Genomic DNA, 13,635 nt, shown 5'->3' with positions numbered 1-13,635 from the left:
ACTTTCGTACATAAAATGAATCTGATTAAATTTTTAAGATTGAGTTTAAAATTTGGTTAACTTAATTATATGTGAAATTTTCAGAACATAAAGCTATCGCTAGAGAATAAAATTAGCAACACATTGTCACCTGAAGCGATCGATCGAGTTGAATCTCGGGGAGAAGATTTAAAAGACCACCTGATAGATACCTGTTGGTCACCACACGTTACTTGCGTGTGTAAATATTTTTATTTCTCAATATATTTTTATTAATGCTAAAGCGCTATAAAATTTAAATTTATCTTTTGCTTGAGTTGTATATTTATTTGTCCTATTTAGAGTTCTCCCTTCAGATAGACATCATCAACAAAACAAACACATAGCGTAAGTGAATGTGGGAGTGAATTAACGCATCCTATCACGTTGCACGTGATAGGCTGGGAGTTCTTTACATTCGAATCCATACACTACAACATAGCTGGCAGCTTAAGCTAACCTTTACCCCATTATTTTGTCTGAAACAATCCCATAAAAAAATGTCATGAGGGACAGCAGTTCTTGTTTTTTTTTTAATTTTGGTCTCGTTGACATTAATTAAGTTCCAAATCTTCAAGCCGTCTACAAGATATCGTAATGAGGATATTTTGTTTAAACTTTATAGATTAATACTTTTTAATGCAGGTTGTCCAAACTATTATTTGTTTAATATTTATTAGTTTATTTTCAATTATTATTCAGTGAGGAGTTTGGCCCAGAGTATATCTCAACATTTATGTGACATCGGATCCGGGCCCATCCAACAATCATCAGAGTGAATTTTTTCTTTCGATTCATGTTCATTATATCGATAAAATATTACATTGCTGTGGTATCAGTGAATCAATCCTTTACATTGAATTGTTTAAATTTGTTAACGTAAAATTCGAAATAAGGTAAATTTTTGTACTTTTCTATGTTATATTAATGTTGACGTCATTCATATTCTGAATGTTGACACTTTTTTGTTTCCCTTTTTTAATTTTTACAACAATTGGTTTTTGGTAGCAAATTATCGCTATCGGTTAAAAGGCACAAATAAATTCTAATCAATTTTAAATCGTTTTTGAATTAAGAAGCTAATTGAACTACTTTATGTGCTCGTTTTTTTTATTTACTTTTTATAATTAATAAACAATCAAACTTTACTTTTTTTGATTCGCTTCAATTTATTATACAGATTTGTAAGGAAATGTAATCAATGTTAAATGTGATTTGATTAAGAAATGTAATGGCTGTTAATCTTTTGGTTCTTTGCATTTGTTACAATCATCCATGCCGTTGACGTAATTCTCAACTTGAATGGTGCTTTCGTATATGTTGAATTTGTCTTTCAACATTTGGTTCGCTTGCGTAATCACTTGCTGACTCTGCTGCAGGTTTTCTGGAAATTCAAATTAATTGAAATTTATTTATTTTAAGAAATGGCGGAAACGTCAATTCTTTGAGTAACGCTGAACCACAATCATAATTACCTGAAGCTGGTCAGATATAATATTAATAGTTTTATTTTTAAAAATTCGGTCACAATGATTTTACCTAGATGTTATCAAAACGTTTAAAAGGGTTTTCGTTTTGTTATTGGAAATACTTTTTACTTGTTTATAAAGAAACGCAAACAGCAAAACCAACCTTTAGCAACATGAGCTGATCCAGAAAATCGTTTTATTTATTTAAAAAGAAAAAGGCAAACTTTAGAACCTACCTAGGGCAACATGGGCCGACAGAGCCACCTTCGTAGTGGTCAGGGACCAAATTCTCAAGTTGTGGATCTCCTTGACGCCCGTGATGGCCCTCAGTTGTTCTTTCACTTGGTTGAATGGCACGTTTGTCGGGACAGCTTCGTCAAATTGTGGTTCACTTTTAAAATTGCTCTACTATCATTGTTTCCATTTCCCAGGTTATGTAAACGTTTTATAATAGTAAGACTTGTCTAAAGTCATCACACGTTCGTTCAACAAGCGTTCGTAACCCTAATCCTGACACTAACAGACTCACAATTATTACTAGAAATCATTATAAACATACAATTATAATTGTATGTTTATAATAATAAATAATTATTTATTATTTTATAAAAACATTTAATATACTATAATTTTATTTTTCCAAAATAGCTTACAACTGAGCGTTTGTTAAATAACATTTGCTAGCTTTTCCCAAGTAAAATATGAGGGTTATTTTGTCAGCGGGGAGTTAATTATAAGTTGGTTGAATCAACTAATTGTGCATTTCCAATACTCCTTTACAATTTATAATTGTCGTTTTATTATAGCTTGTTTTCTATAAAAAAAATTTCTAAGTTATCTATAAATAAGGGCTAGACTTTTGGTTTCATGTTCATTTGATGTTGAAACAAATTAATCGAAATAAAAAAAAATCGTTGGTGAATTCGTCCCCGACTAACCTTCCATGAGAACCTGCATGAGATCTTTTAATATTTTTCCCGTTGTGATGAGGACCAGGACAGAAAATATGAAAGTGCATATGGGATCGGCTATTTTCCATTCGGGCTGTCAACGTTGTTACAATATGTTAATTGCTACTGCCTAATGTTGCATTATGCTAATTGCTACTGCCTGATGTTGCATTATGTTAATTGCTACTGCCTGATGTTGCATTATGTTAATTGCTACGGCCTGATATTGCATATTTATTGTTGTCATTTAGAGAACTTAAAATAGAACACCCACTTTGAAGTAGATGATGACAGCAGCCAGGAAGACTCCAACACTTTGAACGAGGTCACCAATGACGTGGATGAAGGCGGCCCTCACGTTGATGTCACTCTGCTTCTTTTGCACCAGCTTCATCTTCTCAGACTGGCCGCTGGATCGACCACTTTCCACGTCGGCGTTCGATGTCGACGCGGCGTCAGGTTGTTCGGCGCTGTGCATTGCCGTTGATGAGGCGAGGGAGTGGTTGTTAGGAGAGCTTGGCGGATTGTGGGAATGGGAGTGTCCGTGTCCAAGAACAAATATCATGCTGCGGTGAAAGTAGATTCCATTTATTATTTGCAGAAGATTGTTTCATACCAAACTAACACAACACTTTTATACTCTTATCCACAAATACATTACAATTTTTTAAACTTAATTTGAAAAAATGTAGGGCACATAGCTGACCAGAGATTGAATAGTACCGCCAGTCCTCCGGTGATCATCATGACGAGAGAGTTAATGACGTAATTGTTGTTGACGATTCTCATGACGGCCATGTAACACAGGATGACCGTGACCAGCCAGATGATTAGGATGGACAACATGGCACCCATGATTTCTGAAAGTGTCCATTTATGTTGATGAATAAATTTGCATTCGTAGTTAAGAACATTGGGGAATGTTTTGAACATTAATTAACACGTTAATTAGTTGAGTGTTATGAAATTAATTAACATTTGCATTCGTAATTAAGAACATTGGGGAATGTTTGGAACATTAATTAACGCTAATTATTTGAGCGTTATGAAATTAATTAACATGATCTACAACGAACGAACAGATGCGGATGAGTTGATGTTTGTTTGTCTTAATGTAGGTCGGAGTAACGGTGGGTGAATTTTCACGACAGGTGTTTCGTGTTGGGCGTGTTTTTACGGGAGGTTGAATTGTTACAATGATGTTAACGGTAGAAAATAAGGAGTTCATTGTTTAGGAGGTGAACCACTTTACCATTTTTAACCATTAAAATTTCTAGTTTGGTGTTGTTCTTCAAACATTTATACCATTATATGAAATATGAACATTTTTTATTAACACTGCAATTAAACATCACTAACATAATCAACATCGTCATCAACTTTATCAACTTTGCCACCAGTACCATCATCATCATTGCTTTCGGGTTTTTTTTCAAATGCAAACGATCCGTATAAAAAAAATCGAAAATGAAATGTTGGATGATCATCACAAAGACATCTTTGAGATGGAGTAAGAGCCAAATAATGCAGATGACGATGATGAAATGATTGCAGGGGCAATCATAATAAACAATAATAATCATATGATTAAAAATAATAACATCTTAATGGAATCATGATTAAATTAAATTAGTATGATTAAAATAGACAAAATGACAAAAAAAGCTAGACTACTAAATATTTGAGTCAAACAGCTGAACTAACCAGCTCGATACCAGCCGAAGCTCATACGTTTTGTTGGCGCTCTAGCGGCTAACAAGAGAGCGCAAATTCCAATGACGAAGCTGGTCAAGTCGCCGAGCAGGTGAGCGGCGTCTGTGGCGATGGCTAAGCTGTTGGCGATGATGCCGCCTGTGGTAGAGCGTTATTATTATTGCAGCGAATCAGTTGTTGGAGAATGTACGTGTAAGAAATCAAAATGTTATCAATTACAGAAAACCGAACGAACAAACAAACCAGCAAACAAACAAACACGATAACTAGTAAACAAACAGACGAACAAACGAACAAACAAGCAAACACGATAAAAACCAACTACCAAACGAACGAACAAACAACCAAAAATGAAAACTGACCAGCAACTTCAGCAATGATGAAGACGAGACAGAGGATGGATGCTTTGACAAGTTGCCTCACGGCAAACCTTTGCGTCAGTGGTTCGTTCAGCTCCACCCATGTGTGGCAGTGTGGTTCTGATCGATTTTGTGTGTGTGTTGTTGAGTGTGTGTGTTTGTGTGTGTGCGTGTGTCGATGTGTTGATGTTGTGTATCTGTTAAATCACTTGTCACTTATGAAGTGTTGTTCAGATGCTTGCAGATGAAAATTTGTTTCTTGTTAGAAACATTTGCATTCATCTTTTCATTCATTCGTTCTTTCGTTTATTTTTTATTCATTCATTCATTCATTCATTCATTCATTCATTCATTCATTCATCCATTCGTTCGTTCAGTTGTTCATAAGCGAACGCAGCTACGTGTTTATTGTCATTTTATTCATTTATTAATTTCTTTCTTCCCTTCTTCCATGCATCAATCGTTCGTAAGCCACTTAGGACTACAGAATGATTGTTATCGATTGTTAACTTTCGCGAGATGTTTCTGTAGTACGCGCGTGGCATGCAGGTGCTGGTGATGATTGTGATTGTGGCCTGAGTGGTGGCGATGATGATGATGAGGAGGAGGATGATGAGGATGTTTGTTTGCGATGATGATGATGATGATAGCGTTCGTTTGCGATTGTGGTAACAAAGATGATGATGATGACGAGAATGACAAAAACGAAAATGATGATGATGATGATGACGATGATAATGATGATGACGATAATGATGAAAATTATGGTGACGATGCAAAAGATGTAAACTATGCTAAAAACTGGTGATAAAAATATGGCAAACTGAATGGCATTACATTGAATAATGTTAAATAATTTTTTCATCGTAATAGCTAAACAAGTTGAACAATGCGGTATCAATTTTAACCTTGCCATAAAGTGGTTGTGTGTTGTTGTTGTGTTGTTATATTTGTTGTACTGTTGATGCTGTTGTGTGTTTTTTGTTATTGTTATTGTGTGTTGTTGGTGTGTTGTTATATTTGTTGTACTGTTGATGTTGTTGTGTGTTTTCTGTTAATGTTATTGTGTGTTGTTGGTGTGTTGTTATATTTGTTGTACTGTTGATGTTGTTGTGTGTTTTCTGTTAATGTTATTGTGTGTTGTTGTTGTTGTGTTGTTATGTTTGCTGTATTGTTGTGATGGTGTGTTGTTGTGATGATGTGTTGTTGTGATGGTGTGTTGTTGTGTTTGTTGTATTGTTGTGTGTTAGTAATTACATAAGTGGGCGTTAGTAGACTTTACATTTTCGTCCCGTTGACAACGTTCAAAGTTATTTAATAAACAATAATAATAAATAATAATATTAATAATAAATAATAATAATAAATTATATTATTAATAATAAATAATAATAAATAATAATATTAATAATAAATAATAATATTTTAACACTTGTTTCACACAAGCGGGTCATTTTACACCATCATATTTATCATCAAATGAATGAGTGAGTGAATGAGAGTGAATTGTTGAATGAATGAATGGATGGGTGGATAGATTCATTCATTCATTCGTTCGTTCGTTCGTTCATTCATTCACTCACTCATTCATTCATTCAATCATTCATTACTTTATTCATTCATATATCCAATTAAGTAAAATTTATTTAACATTTGTCATTTAAATCCTACTCATCTATCATTTTTTCATTGGTTTGATTAAAAATAATCGCCGACAACCATTCAACGTTTCAATCGATTAGAATTTTTTTAACCATCAAACAATTTTTTTCGTTGTTGTTTTAATATGTCTTCAGCTAGCAACTATTGCTCTTTCGATTACTCATTCATTCATTTATTCGTTCGTTCATTCGTTCGTTCGTTCATTCATTCATTCATTCATTCATTCATTCATTCATTCACTCACTCACTCACCCACCCACTCACTCACTCACTCACTCACTCACTCACTCATTCATTCATCCATTTTTAAATCCATTCACTTAACTATATTATTAATTTTATTAAATTCAAATTTACTTCAGCACTCACCAACATTTGCAGGTCTGATTGCAACATCGTTACTGAGTTCTATGTTGTTGTTGTTGTTGTTGTTGTTGTTGCTGCTGTTGTCGTTGTTGTTGATGTTGTTGTTGGTGTTGTTGTTGGTGATACTTTGATACTGATAATGATTCTCTTTGTTGTTGTTGTTGTTGTTTTGTTTGTCCATGATTTTTTATTCGTTAGACTGTTTATCTATTGGCAAAGAAAAAAAATATTATTTTTTTTGTAGAAAAATTAAATGAATACAAATTAGAATTGACAAAATATTTAGCTAAATAAAACTAATTAGCATAATTAATTACAATTTATTAAGTCATTAATATGAATTTATTATTAATTGTGATCAATTAATTATAATTAATAAAAAACTCATTACGTCAACTTAAACTTTAATATTAATAAATGGAGAGAAAAGAGGGAACGATTTTGTTATATAGAAGTCACGTGATGATGATGAGGACGACGATGATAATGATTATGATTATGACGATGGTGATAATAATAATGATTGTAATGATAATAATGATTGTGATGATGATTATGGTTGTGATGATGATCACGATGATCATGATTTTGATGATGATGATCACAAGAATGAGGATGGTGATGATGATGATGATGATGATGATGATGATGACGATAACGATGATGACGACGACGATGATGATGATAATAATAAAAATAATAATTTTAATAATACTTATAACAGTACTATTAACAATAATGATAATAATAATAATAATAATAATAAAGATATCTTCACAACTAAGATACAGAAACTTTTTATAAATCTATCAATGAAATGAGTGGAAATAGTTAAAAAGTATTAGATCTATTGACGCAAGACCAAGATGGTAATCCTCTCTTACCAAAATATAGATATATTTATATATATATATATATATATATATATATATATATATATATATATATATTTTGTATTGTTTGATTCATTCATGCACACTAGGGTGGTCACAAGAAATTTTTTTTTGAATTGTGCCACTTGACTAAAAAATGACATGTGTAAAGTTTTAGCTCAATTGGATAATGCTAACCCGTGCCTCATCGAGGTTGAAATTTAGAAAAATTGGAAAATTTTGAAAAAAAAACGCAGTTTTTGGTTTGTAAAATAAAAACGGTTCACTCTAGAAACATGGTTTAAGTTTTATTTTGTTCATTGATTTGTTTTCTTCAAATGTTACTATGATCACTATTTAGCTACAAATTATAGTTTCTGACATATTTGCAATGTTACAGATACACATTGAAAAAACGTTGAATTTCACTATAACACAAAAACACACAAAAACTTAATTTGTTCATGAAGAAATGTTTTTAAAATAACACCGTTGTATCTAAATCATTATTATTAACAAATAAACTTATTTTTTAATCATATTATATTGTTTATAGTTGTTATACATCAAATAAATTCCTACTTTAAATTGAGCTAAAACTTTACAAATGTCATTTTTTAGTCAAGTGGCACAATTTAGGGGGTTCCCCCGATAGGATTTCAAAATTTTTTTTTTACATATAGCGTTGTAACCACCCTAATGCACACACAAAAAACATCTGTAACCAACTTGATATTTGTCGAACGTATCAGAGATTAGCCAGCAAAACGGTAATTTTTTTCTTAATTTAGTTCCGCCAAATATATTTTGAAAAACTTGTTAAAAATTTGAAAAAATATGTTAACAAATTATTTTTTATTAAAAATAATATTATACCTTTAATTCAAATTTAACTACAACAGCATTTAAACTTATTTAACATTAAAAAACACTATTTTCACAAATTATATTAAATAAAATATAATGTTTAATCGTTTAATTCAAACTTAGAAATGAAAATCTAACTCACATTTAAATTTTAAAACAAATTTTATTCTTTTTGTTAAGTTGTTGAAATAATGAAAATGCATCTGGTTGGCCAAGCAAGCAGTGCTTTTATACACCAAGAGACAGATTGATGTACATGTGACCTACGTTCCTCACATTATTATTAGTAACTGTGTGTGTCTGTGTGTGTGTGTGTGTGTGTGTGTGTGTGTGTGTGTGTGTGTGCGTGCGTGTGTGTGAATGTGTGCGTGTGTGTGTGTGTTGTGTATGAGTAAAGTTTTCAATTATTTTCAACTATTTTATTTTCATTTGATGATTTCTTCCAAGACTTTTGTGCAAAAAGTTGAAAATATAAGCGATTTTCAAAAGCTTTGATTCTAATTTTTTAAAACTATCAAATTTTATTTCAGAATTTGTTCTAAAATCAAATGTATATTGTAGAAAAGCATGATTTCTTTTGCGTGTCCCATACTTTTTTCCCCCGTTTCCCCGTTTTCCCCGTTTATTTTTTCTTAATGAATTTTTGAAAATGTTTCTCTTTTGGTGGAGAGTAGAAACAGTCAACAGTCGAAATTTAAATGGAGATTTTGTTAGATTAAAACTCAACCCTAACGAAATAGGGGGGTTTGGCCAGCCCAGACGTCCCTTTTAGCTGTACCTCTGCTGTAGACAATTTACAGAAAACTACCATTGGTGTACAAAATTTTAAAAATTCCAGTTTCATAAATATTTCTCCATAGCAGACCAAGTGCGGACAGAATGTATAATTGAGAAGTTAATTTCTTGAAAAGAATCATGCAAGTACGGGCGTATGATGCAAATTTTCTATAGAGTGTTTTCGGGGCATAGATTTTAAGTTTTAAAATTTCAATCAAACATCGATCCTATTCCTGTATTTAGTGAATTGTGAGTGTAACATAACTGTTGTCGTGCTAAACATAAATAATAAATTTATCAATAACTTAACATTTCATTTGACGTAACGCAAAATTTTGTCTGAACTAAGGAGTAAAAATGTACGTTAGCATGTAGATTTAGTAGTTAATGAAACAAAAAATTTAATTCACCATGAATTTGTTCATTATTTGGAAACTACTAATTATTATCAAGGAAAATTATTTGATGAAGCGAGAAACATCGATTAAACTTATAAAAAGAAGATGTGCAGGTGCACTGTGCAGAGTAATGCTACGCGAACTCTTTTCTATAGGTGAGGAATAAGGATGCTTTTCAAAAAGAATTGATGAGATTGATCTTCAACTGAAATATTAATTAAAGGGTTTCATTATTTTTTTGTTATTTTCTTATTGTTTCTTCTTATTAAACTTTGTACTTGGTTCAATCATTTCAGAACTTACACTTTAAATTTTTCCAAAGCAAACAAGAATAACCATATGAAAATCTCACTTTTTGCGGATGCTTGGGCCTCAACAAAAAATAAAAGACAATTCATTATCTCATAAAAACTGAAGTTCTGTTAGAACATCAGGAAATATCTGAGGGCAGCTTATTATCTACTTTGGACGAATCTTGACCACCACGATTTCATTTTTCGATTTGACACTAACGTTCTTGACGCAACTCAAGCAGACTTTTCATGTTAAATATGATTTATTCTTTATCATGTAGTTCGGACAAACACAAATTTGATTGAAGTTCGCCCCTCAATCAACTAAGTAGTTGTTCATCAAAATGTTGAATTTAGTCGTTTATTAAAACATTGTAACATGAAGATTCTACACTCGCACCACACATTAACACACCACACATTTAACCAAACACCCCATATACACACACACCACATCCCACACAACACACACCACACAAAATTGCCTGATAATATTTTGAGTTTTAGACAGTAGACAGTATTTGGACCAATTAGACAATCGAAAATTATTTGTGGCATTTTTGAACATACTGCTAAGATTTACAACAACGTCTGGTATTTTAGATTTCATGAAATTGAAATATAATAGTGGTGTGATGACGCGTTAGCTGGGTTTGATTGCAAAAGAATGCCCACCACCTGTGTGTGTGTGTGTGCGTCTTTGTGTGTGTGTGTGTGTGTGTGTGTGTGCGTGTGTGTCGTTGATGCCTCTAATGTATGTAGTAAGTGTGACATTGACCTTTAACCTTTTAGGCATAAAATAAAAATCGAACTCAGCTGATTGAAGCATATGACCTAATGAGAATGACAGATGAATAAATAGAATTGTTGGTTCTCCGCTTGTACACAAAAATTAAAAACCTTAACCTTGTGACCCAATTATAGTCAATACAGGAGATATAAAAAATAGTTTGGTTATGTGTGTGTGTTTGTGTGTGTGTGTGTGTGTGTGAGTTTGTAAGTATTTATCTAAATGTTTGTGTCTATTTGTGTGTTTGTGTGGTGACTTTTTCTAAAGCCTAACAAAATGTTTTGTATGTATATTGTAAGTATTTATCTAAATGTTTGTGTCTATTTGTGTGTTTGTGTGGTGACTTTTTCTAAAGCCTAACAAAATGTTTTGTATGTATATTAAATTGTTATCGTATAGGAATCTACAGAAAATGTTTCTTTTATTCTCCATATACATCCTACTATCAATTAATTAAAAGTTTAAAAACTAAACAATTCACAAAGATAAAATATTCTCCATAAAATACATAAAAGAACATAAAAATTGTATAATTTTTTCTTCAATTCTATTCAATTTTTACACTGCAACAAAAAACAAGCATAGCAGTATAAAATTTAGTTAAAAAAATTTCAAATAAGAGTTAACAACAATTCATACAAACGAAATGTTATTTGAGTTTGACTGAACGTTATTAATACTTATTGTAATTTTGTATTGTAATTTTGTATTGTATTGTAATTTTGTATTGTATTGTAAGTTTGTTTTGTATTGTATGTTGGTATTGTATTGTATGTTTGTATTGTATTGTAAATTTGTATTGTAACACGTGCAATGTGTATGCACTCGTTTGAAAAGTCAGCGCATTTCAAAACTCAAACAACGTTATCTTAATTTATTTGACGCTAGTTTTGAATAAATAAAAAATTAATTAATTAATTAACTAATTTATGTATTTATTATGAGTTACTCGACAATATTCTCCAGAGGCATCAGCAACAAACACACAGTGCATGTCAACGCACGTGAAACAACACATCACACGCACATTGCACGTGATAGGTGGGAATCTCTTTGAAATCGAATCCGGTCTCACCACATAATGGTTTTTTTTATTTAAATGTGGTTTATTGGCGCTTTCATTGATGATACTTTTTCAAGAATCAATAATTTGAAATTATTAGAAATATTATTTATTGTTTAAATTTGTTTTGAATTTAAAACATTTTTTTAATTTTTTTAACCTCAATTTGATTTTTTATGTGAAAAATTTAACATTTAAAAAACTTCCAACTTAAAAGTTCTAATGTTTGTTACTATACAGAGAGGATGTCTCACATTTCAATAAGTTGGATTTCTAAATGGTTACAAGATAGACGGCAAAAGTTGATAATGGAGGAAGTTTCTCCAACTGGAGCAATGTTACAAGTGGGGTTCCTCAAGGGTCCATATTAGGACCGCTGCTATTTGTAATATACATCAATGATATTGATCTAGGAATAAAATCTAAAATTTCAAAACTTACATATGACACCAAATTATGCGCTGTTGGAGACAACGATGAAATTTTAGCATGCGATTTGCAAAAAAACATGCAAATGGGCAGAGGATTGGCAGATGGTATTCAACAATAACAAATGTGCAGTCATACATAGGGGAGCGAACAACAAGGCAAACGTATTCAAACTTGGAGACACACCACTAATAAATGTAGAGGAGGAAAAAGATCTAGGGGTGATAATTCATCGGAACGGTAAAGTAGCGCGCCAACCTATCGAGGCAGCTAAAAATGCAAACAGGATCCTGGGTATGATAAAAAGAACAGTAAAACAGAGATTTGGTCGTCATACTAAACTTATATAAAGCATTAGTTTGAATTAAGTTGGAGTACTGTGTTCAGCTTCGGAATCTAGATTTACAAAAGGACAGATATGCTCGAGAATATTCAACGGAGGGCAACGAGAATAATAAAGGAGTGCCGCGGAATGCCAAAAAAAGACAGAATAAAAGTTTGTGGTTTGACAACATTAGAAAAAAGAAAAACAAAAGGAGATTTGATCCAGGCATACAAAATTCTGCTTCATCGCTATAAAGGAGAATTTGGAATCAGCGAAATTTTTTTAGCTCAAGATTAACAGTAAAACAAGGGAGCATAAAAATCTTTAAAAAAAGCTCGAGATCGATGAAACAAAAAATTTTTAGCTGCAGAGTTGTCAAAGAGTGGAACAAACTGGGAGATAAAATAACATGCGCAGAAACAACTAATAACTCTAAAGCAAACTTGGCAAAAGTAGAATATTAAAAAGAGTCTCAGAGTGGTACCGTCACAGACTCAGTCTTCATGGACCACTATAAAAAATCTTTGTTATATTATGTTATGTTATATTATGTTATGTTATGTTATTTTAAGTGAATGAGTGAACAAAACTGTCAATTAGCAGCTAAAACAATAGCGAAATTAGAAGCAAATAGAGGCGTAATATTAAAAATCTTTATTATGAAATAAAACTGGTATCATTAAAGTAATTCATTCATTTTCACTTTAGAGTCACAAATCCCACAAATTATTATTTCGTGAATGGAAACTCGTTATTTGCAGACTGCTTATTTCATGTGTATAAACACACTTAAAGCTAAACAGAATATTGATCTAATTAAGGCTGGGGATTTTTTTAGTTAAAATTTTCGAATACTTCACAACAAAAAATTTTGAGAATAAAAATCGCTGTTATCATATCATATAAGGAACCTGAGACATCTGCTCTTGTCTGGTTAGGATCGAGAAGATGTGCGCGTTAACTTAAACCGACGCCGACCGTAATCTGAATTTTTAAAAATGTTTACGAAAACGTCTGTAAATTTAATTACTGACTCTCTTTCTTTTTTTCCTCCTCTCTCTCTCTCTCTTTCTCTTTCTCACACACACACACACACACACACACACACACACACACACACACACAGAGATACACACATCAAAGGAAGCCAAATCAAAAAAAACTTTGACGGGGAGAGCCAAAACATAAATCCGACGGTTTTATTACTCTGGTTTGGTACAACGCATCACGTGGCATTCATGAATATAAATAAACAATTATGTACCGTGGGTTTAACCAACATTT

At 32.0% G+C, this 13,635-nt stretch overlaps 1 protein-coding gene across 1 annotated transcript; it reads right to left on the bottom strand.

Moving 5' to 3' along the window:
* Positions 1-787: 787 nt before the first annotated feature.
* Positions 788-8,469, bottom strand: HELRODRAFT_111080 (hypothetical protein). Its single transcript, XM_009017917.1, has 9 exons — positions 8,139-8,469; positions 6,541-6,744; positions 4,513-4,629; positions 4,142-4,288; positions 3,144-3,297; positions 2,712-3,003; positions 2,426-2,531; positions 1,724-1,858; positions 788-1,402 (listed from the first exon to the last, which is right to left on the bottom strand). The coding sequence occupies exons 2-9, from the start codon at positions 6,716-6,718 to the stop codon at positions 1,257-1,259; spliced, it is 1,275 nt and encodes a 424-aa protein (XP_009016165.1). The 5' UTR covers positions 6,719-6,744; positions 8,139-8,469; the 3' UTR covers positions 788-1,256.
* Positions 8,470-13,635: the final 5,166 nt, after the last annotated feature.

This window comes from Helobdella robusta (assembly GCF_000326865.2).
Source record: "Helobdella robusta unplaced genomic scaffold HELROscaffold_20, whole genome shotgun sequence".
Taxonomy (NCBI): Eukaryota; Metazoa; Annelida; class Clitellata; order Rhynchobdellida; family Glossiphoniidae; genus Helobdella; species Helobdella robusta.
The sequence above is the reverse complement of the archived record's forward strand: the minus strand, read 5'-3'. Positions and strand labels throughout refer to the sequence as shown.

Excerpts from the sequence above, each read along its gene's own strand:
- HELRODRAFT_111080 (XM_009017917.1), bottom strand. The coding sequence starts at position 6,718 with ATGGACAAACAAAACAACAACAACAACAACAAAGAGAATCATTATCAG. Across the intron at positions 4,630-6,540 it reads AATCAGACCTGCAAATGTTG|AACCACACTGCCACACATGG; the intron begins GTGAGTGCTGAA and ends AAAATCGATCAG. Across the intron at positions 3,004-3,143 it reads GCGGTACTATTCAATCTCTG|CATGATATTTGTTCTTGGAC; the intron begins GTCAGCTATGTG and ends CTTTCACCGCAG.